General features: G+C 35.9%; 1 protein-coding gene across 4 annotated transcripts in view; it reads right to left on the reverse strand.

Annotated features, from left to right (window-relative positions):
* Window positions 1–752: 752 nt before the first annotated feature.
* Window positions 753–24,400, reverse strand: part of mpdz (multiple PDZ domain crumbs cell polarity complex component) — a 135,036-nt gene continuing 111,388 nt past the window's right edge. For all 4 annotated transcript variants that reach the window (XM_030161758.1, XM_030161757.1, XM_030161760.1 and 1 more), the window contains 10 exons: window positions 23,771–23,964; window positions 23,614–23,628; window positions 17,379–17,526; window positions 14,994–15,080; window positions 14,793–14,889; window positions 14,524–14,687; window positions 9,450–9,554; window positions 9,129–9,223; window positions 7,651–7,774; window positions 753–1,110 (listed from right to left, as the gene is read on the reverse strand). In XM_030161758.1, coding sequence (XP_030017618.1) covers window positions 964–1,110; window positions 7,651–7,774; window positions 9,129–9,223; window positions 9,450–9,554; window positions 14,524–14,687; window positions 14,793–14,889; window positions 14,994–15,080; window positions 17,379–17,526; window positions 23,614–23,628; window positions 23,771–23,964 — 1,176 coding nt within the window. In that variant the 3' untranslated portion in view covers window positions 753–963. The remainder of the gene's footprint in view (window positions 1,111–7,650; window positions 7,775–9,128; window positions 9,224–9,449; window positions 9,555–14,523; window positions 14,688–14,792; window positions 14,890–14,993; window positions 15,081–17,378; window positions 17,527–23,613; window positions 23,629–23,770; window positions 23,965–24,400) is intronic.

Below are 24,400 nucleotides of genomic sequence, written 5' to 3' on the forward strand. Positions count from 1 at the left end.
AAAAGTAAAAAGTTGCCAGAAAAATAAATACTCAAGTAAAGTACAGATACCTAAAAAATCTACTTAAGTACAATACCAAAATACTTGTACTTCATTACTTCCCACCTCTGGACATACCTTCCCCATGGGCTTTAGCAGCACTATATTTCAGTGAGTTGGTGGGACACTACCGTCCTCCTCTAGCTGAGTGTGCAGTCAAAGCACACTTGAAGGGTTTCACATGGTTCCCTTTAAAACAGTGCCAACTCCACTGCATATTTACAGCATCACACCTCTAACCTTCAGCGCTTTCAAACACTCTTTGCCACTTTTGGTAAAACACCAGTGACACCATGTTAAGTTGATTAACACCACTTACAGCAGCATTAGCCTTTCAGGAAAATAAAAGTAGGATGAAAAGCCAGCAGCAGTGCAGTGCAACTCAAAAAAAAAAAAAAAATGCTGTTTCCAGCTAATACAGCCATTTACTAAATCCTGCTGACCTGTTAATTGCCTCACGGGTATTTTTCACGCTGTGGATTTTATAGAGGTGTCCGCTTTAAGTATCCCTCAGACTGCTATAAACCTTAAAAATAAGCCTCGGCTCTGCAGGAGTATTTCAAAAGAGTAGGCTGATCTTTTAAGCAGTTCATTTCAATTAAAAAAAAAAACAGAAAATACTCATGGAAGCAATGTTTGTACGACTATTTACAACAGATTCACCTACTCGATATGCTATCTATACTGCAAAAAAGCTTAAATTCTATTTTAATGGAAGTGTGGGCTTTATTACATGGTTTGATTCTACAGTGTTCAAAGCTACAATGAGCCAAATGTTGCTTCATCTTTATCAGTGTATGTGTGTTCATTCAGTGTGTTCACAGATCAGTTGGGAAATATTCAACAGGTAAAGGAAGAGCTGTGTTGTAAAGTAGCGCGACGTAATACTGTGCATGTTTGTGACTCATTTGCATATCTACATTTCTACGATAGCACAGTGAGCGTGACGGTTCCTTTGGTCCTTTTCAGGATGCCGACGGCCTCTTCGTGAGTGACGCCTTCCAGACTCTGCCCGTTGACCGCCATTATCTGATCCCCTCGCTTCAGACGCCCGTCCTCCGCGGCTGCACCCTGCACGTAAACCATGGTTAGTTTATGACAGTCTCTGTAGATTATGTTAATGTACAGTATGCATGGGTACACACATAGACCTGTGCATGTTTTACTTTACAAAAACAGAACTTACAGGATGAAAATGAGCAGTTGCGGCTTGTTGGAATGTGCATTTTTTTCAGTTTTTCACTTCAGTCAGTGAACTCAGTTTTCGGAAATTTCAAACGGCTGTAATATCGTCAATATTTATCCGATCGTACCAAAATTTAACATGCAACATCTCTGTGCAAGTCCCTCCTCAAATGCCGAATTTTGCAACTCTAGGCTGCGTGGCTTCCAGTTGCTATGGTAACGTATATAGCAGGGGTGTTGAGCCGCATTATGTAATAATGCACAAAAATTACACTTAAGATCTTTACAATCAAGGATGTCGAACTCGTTTTAGTTCGGGTTCTGCATACAGAACAATGTGATCTCAACTAAAATAAAAGCATAATAACCTATAAATAATGAATAATATAATATTACATTTCACCTCTAAATAATGACAACGCCAAATTTTTCTCTTGGTTTTAGTGTAGAAACTTACATTAAATTATGAAAATATTAACATTTACAAACTATCCTGAATGTGAAAAATCTGAAACCTGAAAAGTGAAATTTTAACATTATTCTTCCCATTATTAAATATTTTGCGCCTTTGTTGATCCAATCCGTAATATCCATGTATAAGTGGTAAGTTGAGGTGGAATATTGTTAAAATTGCACTTATTTTTTTCAAGAAATTTCAGTTTTTTTCAGGTTATTGACATCATTTTTATTTTGATAGTTTGTAAATGGACATATTTTCCTAATTTAATTTTGATTGCACTAAAACAAAGAGAAAAATTTGGAGTTGTCATTATTTACAGGTTATTATGCTATTGTTTTACTGGAGATCAATTTGGGCTGAATGTGGCCCCTGAACTAAAATGAGTGCGACACCCCTTGTTGAGCCGCATTATGTAATAAATTCCCATTATGTAATAAAAGTTCAAAATGTAATAAGAATGTCACGTCATCTTGTAATAAAGCCGCATTATTGTAATAAACTGACGCATTTTGTAATGAACTACCTCAATGCATTATGTTGTAAATTTTTCCACATTACGTAGTAAGTTATTACAATTTGAGAAATGTATTACAAAATGCACTTGACACATTTTTATTTTCAGGAAAATGTAATGTGCTAAATTAATCTTTAAACTGTGTGGTTAAAGTTCAGATTACATTACCTGTAGCTCCTGTGACTAATTTCTTCTAAATTGCTCTGAAATTACATTAATTTGGATTGTTATTACATAATGAACCATGTTATTACATTTTTTTTTTTAAATTTTGTAATAAATTTCTCAAATTGTAATAACTTACTAGATAAGGTGAAAAAATTTCCTATATAATGCTTTGACGTAGTTTATTACAAAATGCGTCAGTTTATTACAATAATGCGGCTTTATTACAAGATGACGTGACATTCTTATTACATTTTGAACTTTTATTACATAATGGGAATTTATTACATAATGCGGCTCAACAAGGGGTGTCAAACTCATTTTAGTTCAGGGGCCACATTCAGCCCAAATTGATCTCCAGTGGGCCGGACCAGTAAAACAATAGCATAATAACCTGTAAATAATGACGACTCCAAATTTTTCTCTTTGTTTTAGTGCAATCAAAATGAAATTATGAAAACATGTCCATTTACAAACTATCAAAACGAAAATGATGTGAATAACCTGAAAAAAAATGAAATTTCTTGAAAAAAAAAAAAAAAAAATTCCATCTCAACTTACCACTTATACATGCATGTTACGGATTGGATCAACAAAGGCACAAAATATTTAATAACAGGAAGAATAATGTTAAAATTTCACTTTTCAGGTTTCAGATTTTTCACATTCTGGATAGTTTGTAAATGTTAATATTTTCATAATTTAATGTAAGTTTTTACGCTAAAACGAGAAAAATTTGGCGTCATTATTTAGAGGTTATTATTATGCTTTTATTTTAGTTGAGATCACATTGTTCTGTATGCAGAACCTAAACTAAAACGAGTTCGACATCCTTGATTGTGAATATCTTAAGTGTAATTTTTGCGCTTTACAAATTCATCCCGCGGGCGAGACTGGAACCGTTGGCGGGCGGTTTTGGCATGTTTGACACTCCTGGTATATGGAATTTGTTTGTCGTTACTAACTTCTGTTCTGTTCGTCATAGCGATTTCAATTCACTAATGACTGGAAATTCAATTCTCTATCCATTACTAACCTCATTTGTCATGCACGTACATATAGATTTTGAGTTATTGGCATCTAAAATGACAGGGCTCATGCGCCTAATTTGCATTTTCACAAAACGACTTCTATCTTGAAAACTAAGACAGATATCAACTAACTTTATATTATCAACTTATAGGAAGTCAGATGTGGTCTTTCATTTGGTACCAATCTTGTTGACCTTTAATGAGTTTGAAAGGTCAACCTCAAGGTCATGATTTTCAAAATACCCAATTTTTGACTCCGTAACTCCCTCAATTTTGCAGAAAAGCGACTAGTATCAGGTTATAAAGTGTGAAAATGCAGGCCAAAGTTCTACGCACTACCTATGGCAGTTTCATTCTAATATGCTTTTGTTTGACCTTTGTGGTATTTGAGGGATTCTGGTATTTGTGTATTATGTGTTGTACAGGGTGGGGAAGCAACATTTACAATATTTTGAGGCAGGGATTGAAAGACAGTGTATGACCAATTAGTTTATTGAAAGTCATGAGAATTTATTTGCCACAAGAAAATGTACATAATAGAAAATGTTTTTATTCTATGTGTCCTCCTTCTTTCTCAATAACTGCCTTCACACGCTTCCTGAAACTTGCGCAAGTGTTCCTCAAATATTCGGGTGACAACTTCTCCCATTCTTCTTTAATAGTATCTTTAAGAAAGTGGACATTGCTGTGTGATGTTCTATTGGTAGCATGTTCTAAAACGCCCCAAATAGCAGAATCCAGAGGGTTTAGATCTGGGCTAGAAGGCGGACATAAACATGATTCCCAAAAATTGCTAAAGTTGGATTTGTTGCTGTTGTCAACAAGTGTTTTGGTGTTCTTGTGTAAGATTTGAACTTCAAATCATATTTTACTGCATCTCTAACGGTCTTGTTGTCTACCTCAAGTTCAACTGCCATTGTTCTCATGGATTTGGTTGGATCCTTTAGGATTTTGGATTTGAGAGCTTTAATAAAAGCTTTGGTACGTTTTTTGTTGCTTCCTCCACTTCCAGACTTTCTCGTAACAGTTTTGCTCATAGTCATTCTCTTCTTTCCATTATAAACAGTCTTTATGGACACTCCAACTATTTTTGAAATCTCCTTTGGTGTGACGAGTGCATTCAGCAAATCACACACTCTTTGACGTTTGCTTTCCTGATTACTCATATGGGCAAAAGTTTCTGAAAAGGTATGGATAATAGTGTTAGGTATGATTATGACATCAATATATGTTTGGTTTCAAAACAATTGACGTAGTGCCTGCTGAGAAAAAACAACTAAATGTTCATTGTAAATTTTGCTTCCCCACCCTGTATATTATGAGAATAGTTATAAAGGGTTTAAAAAGTACGAACTGTAAAACTATTAGGCACCTGAAGTACTAATGGCCCTACTTAGTAACTTATTATTAGCATTGGGTAACAGTGGGTAACTATAATGGACTCAATCAGTTGGGCTTTATTTTTAAAAGACCTCAGTATGTTATCCAGAATCATGGAAATGAAAATCCACATCATCCTTCACGTCTGTCTGTATTCCTTGGTGGGATTTGCAGCGGTTTCATATGAAACTGCCTTTTCAGTCAATGTTGATTCACTTCATTATGGGAACAATTAATTTGGAAGTACTGCGGTGACATCTGTTCCATACTTGTGAGACTTGAGTAAAATCACTTCCAGAAGCTCCTCAGCGCTGATTACCGTAAATCTTCGATCAACTGCGCACACCAAACACAAAGGCAGCTCTTTGCAGTGCAGTAAATATGGGTTGTGTTTGTCTGAAGTGTGCGCTGTCATCACATCACATGTTTGACAGCGGCGTCCTTTTGTTCTTCTTCGGTAAATGTGGTTTCATTTAACGCTCTATGAACAGTTTGTAAAAAATGATCTCATCCTTTTTATGGCCATGAAAAATAACAACTTCAGTTTTGATATACATTTAACCCTCCGGTATCCGGGTGTGCTTTTTAGGCACACTTTGCACTTTGTGTTAAAAAACTTGATATTATTTTTCAAAATTTAAATAAGGTTAGAATTCAAAAGTTGTTCATTTTTGCATGATCTTTAAAATTTTGGCCACCTACTAAAATTTGCACATTGTAAACAAAAGGAAATTACCAGACTAGCATCTGTCTGCCAAATGTGCCTAAAACGCACTATTTCTTCTATTACAACCACTGTTTTTGAACTGAAAGCCATTAAGGCATAAATCCTGCTTTTACTGATATCTGGGCTTCATTTGAGAGGTGAGGGTCTAAATTAATTTATTAACATTGTTAATGTTGCTGTTCATCATTGACATATGCCAGGCTGCAAAAATCAAATATGTAATCCAATTTTTATGTAGTATTTTGAAAAAAAAAAAACAACAAAAAAACATATTTTGTGTTTTTTGCATCAAAAATGTAGTGACATCATGATGAAAAGAGATCGTTTAAGGTTTTAAAAAAATCTAAAATGAATGATTATTTGATATGTATGATTAGGGCTGACCTTGATTTACGAAAATAAAATCAAATTACAGCAGAAAAATAAATCAATATATAATATTTAATAGTTTGATTTATAGGTGTGCATTTTACGCACACTTGGTGACAGATGCTAGTATTTTTGAACATTTGACCTAGCGCCAAAAATAATCATGCAAATTAACCAATGTTGCTGTTAATCATTGACATATGCCAGGCTGCAAAAATCAAATAATATTTGATCCACTTTTTACATAGTATATTGAAAAAAATTATTTTGTGCTTTTTGCATCCAAAAAAATGGTTTGTTTACATTACAAACACAGCATTTAAAGGGTTAAAAAATGTGACAATTATTGAGTGTTTGGTATTTTTATTTGCCTCACGATGGTGAAATAGAAAAAAGTGTAAAAGAATTAAAAACAAACTGTATGAAAAATTTTTTGACATTATTCCACAAGTGTGCCAAAAAGGCACACTTGGTGCTTAGTAAGGGCTTAGCTGGACAGGATACCGGAGGGTTAAAGTGAAATCAAATTTTAAAAAACCCAGTTTCTAAAACTAAATTCAATCACTAATACATATATTCTCTACAGGCCAAAATAATGAGAATGACTGACTTTTTATATTTAGATGACATTAGATAGAACTTTAATGATCATTTGGGCAGAGCCAGAAATACCACAAGAAAATAGCAATACAATAACTAAAAAAAAAAAAAAAAAATACAAGTGAATAATTGCAATTGTACTAGTCGAAGCAGTAGCAAAGTAATGCTAATAAAGTAGTAACAATAATAAATAGCTTATGTTATAATTTACACCACATTGTTATACATTTTTTTCTCCACGAAGATGCATTAAATTAGTCTTCTTTTTTATTTCATATCTTTTCTCTTCATTAATTTATTTTGGTAGTGAATATGTTTGTCCAATCACATTTCAGCATCGTGTGTTGCCGGGTAAAAGAAATCTGCCTTGAGGCTACGAATCAAGAGGACAGCCTCTGTGACTTACACTACATGGAAATTAATCTGTTTAATTAATCTCAATGGCATCGGACAGTACTTGAATATATATCCCTGGACTATTTAACCTGTCTGTTACACAGCAAAGATGAAGTGTTCCATAAAACTTGGAACCCCTTTATGTCATATATTGGTCTGGACATTTCAGCCCTTTTCCATAGAGGAATAATGTGAACTCATATTGCTGTCATAGTTTTTTTTTTTTTTGAAATTGAGTTTTCCACCTCCTTCTGATTTGTGCCGGAATGTTCTGTTCTGTTTGTTGTCTCTTTCTTTTCTATAAACAAAAAAAACAATAAATATATTTTGGAAGAGAAAAAAAAGTGTTTAATTAATAATTCAGATTTCTTTTTGGCCAAGTATCTCGAATAACATCAGCATTTTCGCGTCATTTTATTGGACTAGTCAAAGAGCGGACTAGTCAGAAAAAGCTCAGCTACAAACCACATCTGTAGCGACTTGCGTAAAATAAAAAAAACAAAAAAAAAAAAAAAAATGGCTGACGGAGGACAGGAAATGGATTTGGTTGCAGACATATCAAAATATAAGTGGTAGTTTTGATATTTTCTGAACATTTGTATGTTTTTGCCATTTTATTCAGTAGTTATTGATGATTCTTGTTCATTGCGTTTCTTGTTTTAGTAAAGGCGTTCATTCTAGCTACGTGAGATACCGGTCCGATGCATTATTTTGTATATTATAAGGTGGATTAGGTATGAAATTCACAGCCCGACGCTAACATCCACAGTCCCGTGTGACTCACCTTTCCAAAAACAGTTTTCACATAGATGGGCAGGTCTCCATGTGGGCTGCCGTAGCCTCCGACTATACTGAAACCAAGTCCGTCTGGTCCTCGTTCCAGAGTGATCGTTTTATACTGAGGAGGGCTGATGGGTAAACAGAGATGAACATATACTCACATTAAACAGATGAATAAGATGGAGGTGAATATTCTGCAGGGTTCATACACATTTTTTAAGGTCAAATTCAAGCACTTTTAATAGTAAATTTTTTCCAGCACAGCATCTTAAAAAATTCATATCTACAGGAACACATGTACTGTTTATTTTTTTTTTTTCAATTTTTATCACAATGATGTATTTTGTATTGTGCTATAAACATCTAAAATTATATTTCATAACAGCAAAAAGTTTAGAAATTAAAGGAGAACACAAAGTTTTATCCAAAAAGATAAAAATTTACCTGAATTCAACCTGAGAGCTCCCGCTAATTTTCTTTGTTGGCATGAAGTTTAATTTTTACCCCGCCCACCAAAGAGGAGGCAAGGGTAGTGTTTTTGGTTCGGTTTGTTTGATTGTTAACACTCTAGCAGCAAAACTATTGGGTGTATTCAAACCAAATTTGGTTTATAGATTGCTAGTGACCAAGAATGGATCTCATTACATTTTGGGAAAAGTAGGTCAAAGGTCAAATTTTTTATGAATTTTTATAATCTTTTTTTTCCCCCCATTTACTTACAATGAGCAAAATTTCACATGTCTGTAGCGGCAAAACTATTGGTTGAATTCACACCAAATTGGATTTATAGACTGACAGTGACCCAGAATGGATCTCATTACATTTTGGGAAAAGTAGGTCAAAGGTCAAATTTTTTATGAATTTTTATAATCTTTTTTCCCCCCCCATTTACTTACAATGAGCAAAATTTCACGTGTCTGTATCGGCAAAACTATTGGTTGAATTCACACCAAATTGGATTTATAGACTGACAGTGACCCAGAATGGATCTCATTACATTTTGGGAAAAGTAGGTCAAAGGTCAAATTTTTTATGAATTTTTATAATCTTTTTTTTTCCCCCATTTACTTACAATGAGAAAAATTTCACATGTCTGTAGCGGCAAAACTGTTAGTTGAATTCACACCAAATTGGGTTTATAGACTGCCAGTGACCCAGAATGGATCTCATTACATTTTGGGAAAAGCAGGTCAAAGGTCAAATTTTTATGAATTTTTTTAATCTTTTTTTTTTCCCATTTACTTACAATGAGCAAAATTTCACATGTCTGTATCGGCAAAACTGTTAGTTGAATTCACACCAAATTGGGTTTATAGACTGCCAGTGACCCAGAATGGATCTCATTACATTTTGGGAAAATTAGGTCAAAGTTTCAAATTTTTATGAATTTTTATTTTTACTTAACATTGAAATTCAATCATTTTCAACTATTTCAAGCACCCGTACGAGCCCTGATTCTTAAATGTAATGAGTTTATCGTACCCTAAGTCGTCCTGGAAGATGCAGCTTGGTGTGAGGCCCCCAGCAGCCTGGTCCTGAGTGGGGCCCGTCACTGTGGTGTCACCGCCCGCTACCACCTGCAGATATGACCGCACAGTCAAGGTGCAGTAGACGAGATACTCAGGGGCAATAAACACTGATAACATTGTGGCGGTGCAGGATGAGGGATGTTTTATTGCACTTGAAAAGCTCCCACTTCTGAGGTGAAAACCCTGATAAAGAACACAGCGCATGTTCAGCTGGGCTTTATCTGAGGGTCTTGTGTTTATCTAATTGGAACAGCTGTGTGGTGTGATTTGTGACCTGCAGTTGTATGGTGCCCATGGCGTTCTTCAGCAGACTGACAGCCTGCGAGTGGCTCATGCCTTCAGCGGAGGTTCCACAAATACTGACAATCCGGTCCCCGATCTGGAAAAAAGACAGTTCGCAGCTGTCACATCCTGCACGGATGCTGGATTTGAACACTATACAGGGTGTCCCATAAGTCTCCATACATAGGAAAAATAAACGTTTCTTGACATAAACCATTTTTATTTATATAATATGCTCTATATGACTGCCATTTTGTCGGGAACACATTTCAATGCGTGTCCTCCACTGCTGAAGAACTAGAAAGAAGAAATATAAAGAAATACATGTTAGAACCATATGTGTTATGTCTCCTATGTATAGAGACTTATGGGACACTCTGTAGTTTCTCCTGCTGGAAAAAGACAAAAATTCAGGCACTCATTTGGTTGGAAAAGCCTTTATTTCATGAGGGCATGTACATGGTGGGGAAGCAAAATTTACAATATTTTGAGGCAGGGATTGAAAGACAGTGTATGACCAATTAGTTTATTGAAAGTCATGAGAATTTATTTGCCACAAGAAAATTTACATAATAGAAAATGTTTTTATTCTATGTGTCCTTCTTCTTTCTCAATAACTGCCTTCACACGCTTCCTGAAACTTGCGCAAGTGTTCCTCAAATATTCGGGTGACAACTTCTCCCATTCTTCTTTAACTCTTTCGGTGCCAGACAGTTAAGGGGCTAATAAGCCTTAAAAGTGCCACAGAATTTGGCCGTTCTTCAGTATTCCGCGTCGTTTTTATAATTGAAGTCTGAATCGTCATCAGAACTCATTTTCTAGCAGATGGGACTGTTTTGACAGATCACTGTGTTTACGATATTACTACAAAATGGCCATCTAATTTGCATATGATTTCATTCATAAATTCATTCATAAAATTTCCCAAGCAGAAAACGAAACGCGAGCTCTTCCTTGGTCAAAAACCGCTCGGTAACATCCGACCGATTGCTACTTAGATTCAAAACGCACCGGACGCAGCCGATTCATTATTGATCGTAATTTGCAAGAAGATTTGAAAGAACGTCATCGAAATGTGAGAAAGAAATGGGGGTGGATGGTTTGTTTGTACACAAATATGGCGTGTTCTCCAAAGCCGATCTGATCGGCCCGTGGCACTTTAAAGGTTGTATTCGTAAAGCCGATTTAATCGGCCCATGGCACTGAAAGAGTTAATAGTATCTTCCAGACTTTCTGGTAATAGTTTTGCTCATAGTCATTCTCTTCTTTCCATTCTAAACAGTCTTTATGGACACTCCAACTATTTTTGAAATCTCCTTTGGTGTGACGAGTGCATTCAGCAAATCACACACTCTTTGACGTTTGCTTTCCTGATTACTCATATGGGCAAAAGTTTCTGAAAAGGTATGGATAATAGTGTTAGGTATGATTATGACATCAGTATATGTTTGGTTTCAAAACAATTGACGTAGTGCCTGCTGAGAAAAAACAACTAAATGTTCATTGTAAATTTTGCTTCCCCACCCTGTATATCACACACTGAACCTTTTAAAATGACATAAAATTACTTGTATATAACTTTTTTCCAAAATTAACACTCAAACTTTTTCTTTTCTGACCATAAATCTGTGGTTTTAACACAGTTTTCTTCACAAAGTTGGCAGAACTATATGAGATAATAGGATGTAAATGATTAGCTTTGACTATTTGGAAATTTCATCCGCTACGTCATTCTCGCGTTCAGCTGAGTAATTTCATTATGTTATGTTCCGCAAAGATAAAGCAGCGTGAATATACTATTCAGCATTCCGTCGATTCATTTCAATGAGCGCCTCTGTAAAGCTGAGCGCTCTGAATGCAGGAGTGGGAGATTTATTATCCACACTGGCAAAGGCTCTTTTCCTCCTCCAGTGCGTGTCACACAGAGCTGCAATTGTCAGTTTGTCTTTTTAATGACGAAGGTCGCCGCTATAGTCTGTGGGCTCTTGACCTTTGGGAGGATTTGGGACCAAGAGACTGGGTCAAGTGAGTGGGAATGAAATGGCTGTAAATAATTGGGTCATTCCATATCCACTCACTGAGACCTCCCAGTTTTATGGAGAAAAAAAAAAAGCATGAGAAAACGTCTATCAAGTTCATGGGACTACGGTTAAAATAGTTTTGGATTCTTCATTATAGTTTAGTTTTTAGTTTTGACTTTTTTTAATCTAATTCAGTTCGTTTTGATTAGTTTTTAGAGCACGTTTGCTAGTTTTTATTCATTTTCGTTTTTTTCCTAAATGCTCAGTTTGAGTTTTTCCATATGTTTTACGAAATCCCATACAAGACTCGGCTGCTTCCTCCCAACTTTAGTTTCCACGTTGCCAGGTAGAGTGGGGACGAGAAGACGACTCTAAACGACAAATGACGACGACTGACGGACCGTGAAGTGAAAATATAGACCGTCGAGCAAAATAAATCAAATTCATATCAATCCGACATTGACAAAAACAAAGGGAATTTTATCCATAATTTTTACACGTTTTAGTTTTGTAAGCACACAATACAGTTTCAGTTAGTTATCGTTTTTTCTTTTAATTACACTGGTCAACAACAAATTTATTGTTTAAGTTTTTTGAGCTGATTTAGGATCATTTTGGTGTGCTGAATCCAAAAATCACATTAATTTTGCTCAGTCAGGGCAACTTTCTGAACTATGCTACATATTGGCTTTTTAACCTTTTTGCTTACATTTATGGGCATTTTCACATCATATGATACAAAATTCTTTCATATTTCTTGCAATAAACGAGTTCTGAAGATTTTACTTTTGCCAATTTATGATTTTTTTTTTAATATTACAGGTGAATGAAACTGCTTCAACTAGAAGATCTTGCAAAAATAAGCCTGACGTATTCTGCTACATCTGCGGTGAACACACCATAGTACCTAACAGGAATCAAGTCACAAGTTTCATAAAGTGTGCTTACCAATCTTATTTTGGTATTAATTATTATATTTTTTGAGAAGATCAAATTTTTCAAAATTAAATTAGCAAAAAAACCTGACCTGATTGAGAAAAACAGATGTCATTTTTGGATTTAGCGGTGCAAAATGGTCCTAATTCCGTTGAAAAAACCTAGACAACTTGCAAAAAACATTTTTTTGGTAACCCAGTGTTATAGTTTTTATTTAATTTAGTTAACGAAAATGTCTTTTCAGTTCTATTTTTCATCATTTCGTTACTTTTCGTTAACATTAATAATCTTGCATGGGACCTTGTCTTTTCTTAATGCTAGACTCCGAATACTTACTTTAGTAATGAAATATTTAAATTTGACCATCACAGCTATATTTAATCAGTGTTATGTATATTCTAAGGCTTACTTTTCATTTATTTTAGTAGTCGTTACTGAAATCAATCTACTAAATATAAAGAACTTGTTTCATTTTCACTAACTAATATCTACTAGTTTCATTTTCTTACATCCTGATGTTGATGCTGCTACATATAACTTCAGAAAACCCACATTTGAATGTTTTTCAAAGGATTAGTTGAATTTCTGTGAAACAGTTTTATACTAATCTGAGTCTGAGGATACATATACCACTCATTAACCCTTTCATGCATAGTGGTCACTACAGTGGACAGTTACTCTACAGCTTTAATATTGTATATTCATGGGTTTTGTTGTTTTAGTTCCATATCAGCCAACACAGTGGACACTTATGCATCATCTCATAAACTGCAATTCATACCATTATTGTAACTTTGCTGTTCTTGGTTGGTTCTTGAGTGGAAATCAATTGTTAATATTTACTATTTGCATTTTATCTCCATGAAGTGAGTGCTAACTAGTATTAGAATATGTTAAAATGTGAGAAAACATCAGATTAGCTGCATTAAACATGGTTTCATTTCACTGTTTTCATATCACTTTATGATATTGGGTTTTAAATACATGTTTCTTTGCTTCAAGAATAAAATTCATGGTGTAGCTGAGTGGACATTTTTGTAACTCCATGAAAAATCGGTTGATTTAAAAAAAAAAAAAAAAAAAAATTGAATCACATTGTTTTTTTTTTTTTTTTTCATGCCTAAAGAGGAATAAAAACACTCAAGAAAAAAAATCTTGATTAAGGTTCTCATAATTCATGAATGAAAGGGTTAAATACTAATAATAAAATAGCTAATTTACTGGCTGCGATTTGAGATTCAGTGGTTTTATTTGATCGATGTTTGTACTTGTTGAATTTAAGGTTTTCTATCCTGGTTGAGTCTGTTTTTTTCACTGACTTCCAGGAATTTGCCATTTAAAGCTCATAATGGACTTTTAGGACTGTTTAGAGTTTGGAATATTAACCCTTTCATGCACGAATTATGAGAACCTTAATCAAAATTTTTTCCTAAGTGTTTTTATTCCTCTCTAGGCATGAAAATAACAATGCGATTGAAAATTTTCTTCTGACAAATAAATTAAAAAAAAATAAATAAATAAAAATACTAAAAAAAAAAAAAAAATTATGAAAAAAAAAAATTATGAACCTATTTTTCATGAAGTTGCAAAAATGTCCTCTTAGCTGGACACCACATGTTTAATTGCTGATGCACGGAAATGTGTATTTATTGATAAATTGTGTGAAAATTATGGGGAGGGCTTGTGATTCTGGGGGTTTATGCTCAGGAGAGATCTACATAATGTTACCAATTCATGTCAGAAAAGATATGTAGTGTCTTAAAACTTTAATAAAGATATGTGTAAAAGAAAAACAAAAAGAACAACAAAATCTATGAATATACAAGAGAACAGCTGGAGAATAGCTGTCCACTGGAGTGACCAGTATGCATGAAAGGGTTAATACTACATAGAACTACTTTAACACATCCCAATAAAAAGTTTCAAGGAAATTTCTTGGAAAATATGCCGTCAAAATGCAAGTTATTCAAGTGAGTTGGTTTGGAATGCCCCTGTTACAATTCACATTAAATCTCTTGACATCCCACACAAGAATATCTGCTTTGCAAATTTTTGACATTCCCCACGAGCCAAAGGAAGTTAACTGAGAAGGAGATGCTGTGTTTGTACCTTGAGCTTTTGCGTCTGAGCAGCGAGGCCGACGGGATTCATCATGGCGATGAAGATGGGTATGTCGCCCAGAGGACTGCCCACTCCTCCTGCTATGCTGATGCCCAGGGAGTCACTGGGACCTTTGGTGAACTCCACGGTTCTGATGTCCGGGTGCTCTGAAGCTGTCACCAGCCAAATAAGAAGCACATTTAAACATCTCAATAAGCTGTCACAGTCATATTTATAGTGTGGATTTCTATAAAAGGACTGAACCGGGAGATCCTTACACTCCTGACTTTTACTTAGTTTGTCGGTGTCGGAGGGGAGGGGTCCGGGGTCTGAACAGGACTGAGGGCCCACCTTGGAGCTGCCTGGTTCACTCATCTGAAACACATGAACCCACTATTCCTGCTGCTGTTGCTCTTTTTCAGGCCTGAATATCAGTCATTCTTCCACTGAAACTATATGTAAAATATGCATAAACTCACCTGACTGCTCTGAGACAGCCTCCTTTCAGAGTGGAAGGGGCCAGCTTTGAACCTCCCCACTTCCATATTTATAGGCCCCACGCAGCACTGCAACGCAAAGTAGAACATAGTGAACACGCACGGATTCTGAAAACAGTTCCCACGTTGATATGGAGCAGATTTATCGGAACTAATAACACTGGTCAACGACAAATTTCCATTACATAAAGTGCTTTTCACCAGTCTTGAAGTTGTGGTTAATCTGGTTGTAGCCTCCTTCGGAACTGACAAATGGTGGACTTTAACTTTAATATTCTTTTTAATTTCGCCACGTTACTTTCACCGCAAAACACCGGTCGATATTGTGTCACTGCGACATACAAAAGTTAGTCTGACATTTTCCGCTCAACACAATACAAGTAGGGTCGGTGTGTGAGTTTAATTATTTGTTTATAATAGCTTGAATATAATAACTTAGATTCACTTTGGAAATTTGCTGATAACATCTCTGGTTTTCCTCAGTTGGTTTTTCGCGGCTGCATCTTATATTACTCTTATAAAATGTCTGTCATGTCGCTGTCATGTAGTTTGTGATGTTTTCCGGTGGATATTATATATGTCGCGGCATGTTGGACCTGTAACAGTTAGTCACTCAGTTGTCACCCACAGATATTACTTTTCAGTGACAGTGTGAAACCAAACAACACAAGTTGAATGATGAGCTGTTGGCGTGTTACCTGTTTACGAGTCAGGGAGGGAGCATCCTCGGGTTTGTTTACACAACTGAACTTAGCCAATAAAAAAGCATCTACTGTGTGTCCCCTTCACGGCTATTGTTTTGTCACCTGGGCCTCACTTTTAGAGTAGCAGCTTTTATAGAACCTGATATTTTCAATCAATTAATCAATTTATTACAAAATTATTGCAAACATTAAAGATCAACAATTCATGCACAAGATACGTTTTTTAACAGGACACCCCAGAAGCAGTCCTCAGCTTATAAACATGTGATAAGACACACAATTTACATTACACTGGTCAACAACAAATCTATTGTTTAAGTTTTTTGAGCTGATTTAGGATCATTTTGGTGTGCTGAGTCCAAAAATCACATTAATTTTGCTCACTCAGGTCAACTTTCTGAACTATGCTACATATTGGCTTTTTAACATTTTTGCTTACATTTATGGGCATTTTCACATCATATGATACAAAATTCTTTCATATTTCTTGCAATAAACGAGTTCTGAAGATTTTACTTTTGCCAATTTATGATTTTTTTTTTAATATTACAGGTGAATGAAACTGCTTCGACTAGAAGATCTTGCAAAAATAAGCCTGACGTATTCTGCTACATCTGCGGTGAATACACCATTGTACCTAACAGGAATCAAGTCACAAGTTTCATAAAGTGTGCTTACCAATCTTATTTTGGTATGAATTATTATATTTTGTGAGAAGATCAAATTTTTCAAAATCAAATTAGCAAAAAAAACCTGACCTGATTGAGAAAAACAGATGTCATTTTTGGATTTAGCGGTGCAAAATGGTCCGAATTCAGTTGAAAAAACCTAGACAACTTGCAAAAAACATTTTTTTGTAACCCAGTGTTAGCAGAACCAAAAGCAAAATCACATCAAATCTACATTTTGTTTTCTTTTTTCCCCCAATTTGTTCTGGTTGATTTTTTTTTTTTTTTCCCCCAGTTCTCCCAAAATCTAACTAACCAATGCAGGCTCTGCTCAGTAAACGATGCCCTCAGCCAGTCCTTCTTCCTCTCTTTCTTCAACCAAAATACTGTTGAAGTCAAATGAATGGATTGTACCTAACAGGAATCCTGTTAGAAAATAATTTTTTTCTCTTAAAATCTATTTTGGGTGAGAACTATATAAAAAAAATCAACTGATAAAGTCACAAAAATGTAATCAATTTTGTGAGAAGATCAAATTTTCATTCATTCATTTTCTGAACCCGCTTTATCCTCACTAGGGTCACGGGGGTCGCTTGGAGCCTATCCCAGCTACATAGGGGCGAAGGCGGGGTACACCCTGGACAAGTCGCCAGTTCATCGCAGGGCTGACATATAGAGACAAACAATCACTCTCACATTCACACCTATGGGCAATTTAGATTAACCAATTAACCTATCAGTGCATGTCTTTGGATGGTGGGAGGAAGCCGGAGTACCCGGAGAGAACCCACGCAGACACGGGGAGAACATGCAAACATGCAAAGATCAAATTTTTTAAAATCAAATTAGCAAAAAAAACCTGACCTGATTGAGAAAAACAGATGTCATTTTTGGATTTAGCGGTGCAAAATGGTCCTAATTCAGTTGAAAAAACCTAGACAACTTGCAAAAAAACATTTTTTATATAACCCAGTGTAATTTATCGGTAGAATTACCTTTAGCAGCGCAGCCACCGCCTCCTGAGTGGCCGAGCGGACGTCCTCCCCGTTGACCGACAGGATCTGGTCTCCCTGCATCAGTCGGCCATCAGAGTCCACCAATCCTCCTTTCACGATGTCGGACACGAACACTCCAGTGTCATTCCTGGTAGTAACGATGAAAACACTCGTCAGTTTGTATTTTTCATCTACAATATTGACCCATCCGCCAGATATGACCTCATATGTTTTCTATGTTCAGGGTTTCTGCAGATATCAGCAAATCTAAGTTAATGCTTTTTAATGCCCATGTCCAACTGCAAATACAGTTTTATATGTATTTTTATATATACAAATGGTTCACCATCGACAGGCTGTAACCAGGTTTTGGATGCATGGATGAATGGACTACAAAAAGTTAAGGATATTTCTTTTTTTTTTTGTTGTCATTTTTGAAATTTGTAAATAAAACTGTCTGGTCATTAAAAAAATGTTTCAATTCACACACAAAAAAGTAAAAAGCACTGTGCAAGAATCCCAACTGAAAAAACTAGCCCAAAAATTAAAAATATCCTTAACTTTTTGTTTGTAGTATAGATAGATAGATAGATAGATAGATAGATAGATAGATAGATAGATAGATAATATTAATCCCCAAGGTGAAATTCAAAATACAGTCACCGCTCCACAAAAACAATCATACCACATCAACAATAAATAAATAAATACAGAGTGCAAATAGCTAAAAAGTAAGTTAGATTAAAAAGACAACAGAATTAAAAGACAAAGTGTGTATTCTACCTAACACATTAAATAGTTCCTCCTCCAATCACTTCTGCTGAAACTTGCATTTTCCCATTTTTCCCACATTTGCTAATATTCCCTCCACTCTTGAGCCACAGCATGAGCTCGCTCACAGCACATTGCGTACCAAGCATCCGGTATTGTGACTTATTGTAATAAACGATAGCCAGTTGAAGGGTTCCGCCTGTCAATCATCACACAATACTTCTGATCAAAATTATTTAATGTTTATATAATCAAAATAAATTGTTAATAGATGCTTTTTTTTTCATCAAGTGTATTTAATTTTTGGATTCTTCTGGACATCGAATTTAATACCATTTAAGGCCTTCATTTTCACAAAATCTATTTAATATTTAAGCATCTTTGAGTGTCCAAAAAAGCGCTAAACACGTGTGATGTATTATTATTATTATTATTATTATTATTATTATTATTATTAATGACTTTTAATGCTTTTTAATGACCTGCAGAAACCCTGATGTTTCTATAGCGTACTGTGAATATGTTGCAAATGGAACCAGAATCAGAAGTTTTAGATTATTAGGAAAATACTTGGCAACAGCTGCAAAGTAATGGTTTAAAAAAAAAAAAAAAAAAAGTAATTATATGAAAGCCAGTCTCTCACTATACCCAGGTTTTACGATCACCCCATTAACAAAGGACTTGCAGATCACTGGTGATTTAGAAATGAACACTGATGTCTGTGTTTGATGCAGCACATGAACCCAGGATCAGCAAAGTCTGTTTCTGACTTGAACTTAGTGACATTAATCCCCGGTTGTAACGTCAAGGACAGGTTCACCGCTTACAGATAAGTCCTCACTGTAGCTGCTCTTCATGTTATCCACCTCATCATTTTTTGATGTCTCTATGACACCGTATAAATGATGTAAGTTTGCTTTTGCAGCGAATATACATGCCGGATCGCAGAACACTTCTAAAACTTTCATTTCTCATCACCAGTGCAGCCTCCGTAGTCCTTGCCCACGAAGCCAGCTGAATAAATGTGCGAGGGAAACAAAAAATACTGCAGATACAACCCAATTGCAGAGATGTTGACTTATATTATCACACGGCCTCTGGGGTCGGTAATTACAGGTGGAATTTTCACCGAACATATTCCAGACATGGGCAGTATGTGTGATATTAACGTCGCAGACAACCTCTGCACTTGATACAAAATACCTGAGGTTCACAGGTAACACTAGTCCCATGTGAATAGAGCTCATGGGGGTTGGATTTTGATCCTTTACTACACCTGATCTGATCCAGTATCAGTACCTGATGCCAATACTGATGTCACAGATGCATCTGCCAACTTGTGTTCTACAGGGTGAGTCAGAAAAAACGCTCTTTCCATTTAAAGAAATTGTACTGCTAACACGGAAACACTGATTTTTCTTTTGACCATACAGTCATATTGATGTGGTTATTGAGCATGTCTGGTGATGTAGTCATAGATTTATTGCATTGCATAAGAGAGAGAAGGTCCATTGTTTATTGGGCACTGAAATACCTGCCAACACAATGTATGCCACAGTGAACAAACTTGAAATTGACAACAATTACAGGAGTCGGGGCTTTGCTTTCACACTCAGGACATAGGCCTACATGACAGTGCCCAGGGAGTTTTCATCATGGCAAGACCACAGCGATTGCAGGTATTATTTCCTCATCGAGTTGTCTGTTTGGGTCAGGAGAGAGAGTGGCCACCTAGATCCCCGGACTTGACCCCCCTTGATTTTTTCTTGTGGGGGTATCTTAAAAACCGTGTGTATCAGACTGTTCCACAAACTCTTCAGGAACTCCGAAATCGCATCACGGCTGAAATCCAAGCCCTACGGCGAACACGAATGGCGAGAAGAGCTGTGTTAGAGATGCGACAACGAGCACAGATTTGCATCAATCTGAATGGTAGCCAGGTTGAAGGTCGTGCCGGACGACTTCGTTGAGACAAAACATTTTGATGGCGAGTAAACATGCTGTAATGGTTGACAATTTCAATTTCATTCACGGTGGCATAAACTGTGTTGGCAGATATTTCGGTGCACAATAAACAATGGACATTCCCTCTGTTATGCTAAGCCATAAATCAATGATTCAATCGCCAGACATGCTCAATAACCACAGCAATATGACTGTATAATCAAAAGAAAAATAAGCATTTCCATTTCAGTGGTACAATTTCTTTAAATGAAAAGAGCGTTTTTTCTGACTCACCCTGTATAGCCTGATGTTTTTATGGATTGGAAATGTGTACTGATTCAACTTTACTCTTGCAGCCACTTTAATGAAAACATTTAAAATTAAACAGTATTCAGTGTTTTCCTGAGTTCGATGAAAAAACATAAAACTGTCCAAATGTAACATGAGACCATCTATGACTGTGTGACCTGGTAACTGTTGGAACTCCACAAATGTCCTTTGTTACCCCAGGGCAAAGGGTATTGTTTTTGGTTAGGTTTGTTCGTTTGCTGCTTTAATACTCTAGCAGCACAACTATTGATTGAATTCATACCAAATTTGGTTCGTAGATTGCCGGTGATGCAGAATAGATGTCATTACATTTTGAGAAAAATAGGTCGAAGTTTCAATTTGTTATGAATTTTTTAAATCTTTTTTTTTTTCCCCCATTTACTTAACCCTTCATGCATGAATTATGAGAACCTTAGTCGAGATTTTTTCCTCAGTGTTTTTATTCATCTTTAGGCATAAAAAAAAAAACAATGCAATTGATTTTTTTTTTTTTTTTTTATGAACCTGTTTTTCATGGAGTTAGAAAAACATCAGACGAACACCATGCATTTAATTTTTGAAGCAAAGAAACATGTATTTAAAGCCCATCATCAGAAAGTCATATATTGTGTGAAAACTATTCATTCATTCATTCATTCATTCATTCATTGTTTGTTTGTTTATTTCGAACATTTACAGAATACATGCAAATTCTAAATTCCAAAATCATTCATCAACACTCGAAAAGGAGTGGGAAGAAGTACAGGGTGTCCCATAAGTCTCCATACATAGGAGACATAATACATATGGTTCTAACATGTATTTCTTTATATTTCTTCTTTCTAGTTCTTCAGCAGTGGAGGACACGCATTGAAATGTGTTCCCGACAAAATGGCAGTCATATAGAGCATATTATATAAATAAAAATGGTTTATGTCAAGAAACGTTTATTTTTCCTATGTATGGAGACTTATGGGACACCCTGTATAAACTATGAAACAAAAAAATTTTTCAAGCAGCTAATCTGATGTTTTCTCACATTTTAACATACTCTAATACTAGTTTTTACTAACTTCATGGAGATAATATGCAAAAAAAAAAAAAAGACTTTTTGATTAAGAAAACTGCTAATTACAGTCTAATAACAATTAGCAATCGATTCAAAACATGTTACTGCATATCAGGTTTATCAAGAACAGCAAAGTTACAGTAATGGTATGAATTGCAGTGTATGGGATGGTGCATAAGTGTCCGCTGTGTTGGCTGATATGGAACTAAAACAAAAAAAAACCCATGAATATACAAGAGAACAGCTGTAGAATAACTGTCCACTGTAGTAACTAGTATGCATGAAAGGGTTAAAATGGGGGAAATTTCAAATGTTTGTAACAGCAAAAGTATTGGTTGAATTCATACCAAGTTTGGTTTATAGATTACCAGTGACCCAGAATAGATCTCATTTCATTTTGGGAACAGTAGGTCAAAGTTCAGATTTTTAAGAATTTTTAAAATCTTTTTTCTTCTCCCATTTAATTACAATGGGTGAAATTTGACATACCTATAAAAACATCAATTTTCTTTCAATTTACTTCAAACTTGGTACATATGTTTATGTTTATGTTTATGCATTTGGCAGACGCTTTTTTCCAAAGCGACTTACAGGGGAAAACCAATTAAATCACTCAATCAATCAAATTTTATTTATATAACGCCAGATCACAAAAAAGTTATCTCATGACACTTTATATATATAGAGTTGGTCAAAAACCAGACTCTTGTTACTGCTGTCTTAAATTTCATTATATGTGTCTGTGGAGGTGTATGAGAATATATTTGCAGCTGTGTAGGGGGAAAAGAAATTAATTGAACTGTATAATTGAATGTATAATTGTACTGTACTGAAAAAAAAGAGAAAATTTAATAAAAATTAAGTTAAAAAAAAAAAAAAAAACAGACTCTAAGCCAATTTACAGAAACCCAACAGAATCCTCCAGGAGCAAACACTTGTGACTGGTGACAGTGGTGAGGAAAAACTTCCCTTAAACAGGCAGAAATATATATATATATATATATATATATATAGAGGCAATTGATATGCTCACATCAGCACACGCATAGACATGATGACATCAGCTGGATTGATGCCAAAATAAGCTACAATACATGTGAGGGTTGGGGTTTCTTGTGCCTCGTACCAATTTTCTGCAGATATTTTTGGGTCAGAACAGCATGTCAAGTGTGTAAAGCCAAACCTCTAAGTTCTGCAGCGTCATGCAATATGACAAGTTCAATTAAGCAATTGCAAAAGTATCATATTTAATCCAAATTGGGATATTAGAATTCCACTGAAACTTCAAAAAAAAAAAAAAAGAAGGCAGTGATAAAACCTATGCTTCAAACATCTCTTCAGAAACCAGTTGTCAGGGGGAATAGATCAGTATCCGTCTGCACTCTGTGTTTAACATACTTATGTGTGCTCACTCCAAGCAAACGCCTCTGAAAATATAACTTTGTTCAAAATGAATAGATAACTTATCTTGAGCTCTGACCTTCCTGCCAACACACATTTCTCTTGGGGGACGCTCATCCTGGGTGCCAATCTCCACGTGGATAAAAACTCGCACAAGTAGAAGCTGTGATCCAACTCCACTGTCGGTGCCAGAGATACTTGGCTGTCACACCTCCTCACCACTAACTGCTAGCTTGCACTTTCCATTTTTGCAACGGATTTTAGGTTCTGTGTTATGTTACGGTCTTTTCCGTCTTTTTGAGCATTGCAGTTGTTTTTTCCACTTGTGCAGCGAAACCACTGTGACAGAAGTAGACGTTAACGACTACATTAAAACCTGATCTTCCTAGTCCAAACAGTTCAACCTTCAAAACCCAACTCTGGCCTTTTACCCTCTGAGCTGACTCTAATGCATGGATCCATTCCTGTGGTTTATCCCAGGGGTCTCATCACTCAGTTCCCTCCACATGCTTGACACCAATGTATGTGTTTCAACCTGTGTGTGAATCCTCTACAACAATAGAAGCCTGAGCCTGTCAATAATTTTCTGTCCATATGTTTCTTGTAAATCTCCCTCTGTGGCTTCAGTGAAAACATTTGCAGTTGCAGCAGAAAGTGAAGCAATGGTAGCTGCTGATGCCAAGTATCTAATGAAAAGCAATGCTCTTAACTGCTAAAAAGCACGTTTTAATGATGATTTACCTGTGTGCCCGCGATCTGCATTAAAAAAAGGAAAGTGATTCCAGTCAGTACTTTCCACTTAACAGACACTGCTACTTACTCCTACTTTGTTAAACTATGTTGATTTTTGACATTTTTGTGCATTAGGCAGCGTTACTAAAAAATTCATCTCTCTTACCTCCTTCCTACTATGCTCAGGCCCAGACCCTGGCCCGGTTTCTTGTGGAGCTCCACAGAGAAGGAGTCCCACAGGTCCTCCTCCTTGTACTGGGCTTCGTCCCTGTAGACAGTCAGACGGACTCTCTGCGGCGTCTGGCGAAGCACGTTAATGGCTTCGTCGTGGCTGGCGGCTCGCAGGTCAATGCCGTTCACCTTCAGCAAGAAGAAACGAGAGATTTGGATGTGAGTACATCAGGGTTCGCACACGTTTTCCTAGGTCAAATTCAACCACTTTTAGGGGACATTTTCAAAATTTGTCCAGCATAGCACCTTATCGCTGGGATAAAATACATATCAAAAGGAAAACACACAGTGGCGGAAAAAAATTATTAGACCATCAAAAAGTCATCAAAGAAATGCTTTTGTTTGTGTCTGTCTGGTGCAGCCACACCTTTTGAAACACAAAAAAGACTTTTATGCAGTTATTTCATGACAATATTTAAGATTTTCCACTACTGTATAATCACAATAAGCTAGCTGACCTTATAAACATACAGTCACGAAAAAAAATGATTAGACCATCAAAGGTCATCAAAAACAATGGTGATGCAATCCAGTACTAACTCCTGTGTGTATCATGTGACGAAAA

Source organism: Sphaeramia orbicularis, chromosome 18 (genome assembly GCF_902148855.1).
Source record: "Sphaeramia orbicularis chromosome 18, fSphaOr1.1, whole genome shotgun sequence".
NCBI lineage: Eukaryota > Metazoa > Chordata > Actinopteri > Kurtiformes > Apogonidae > Sphaeramia > Sphaeramia orbicularis.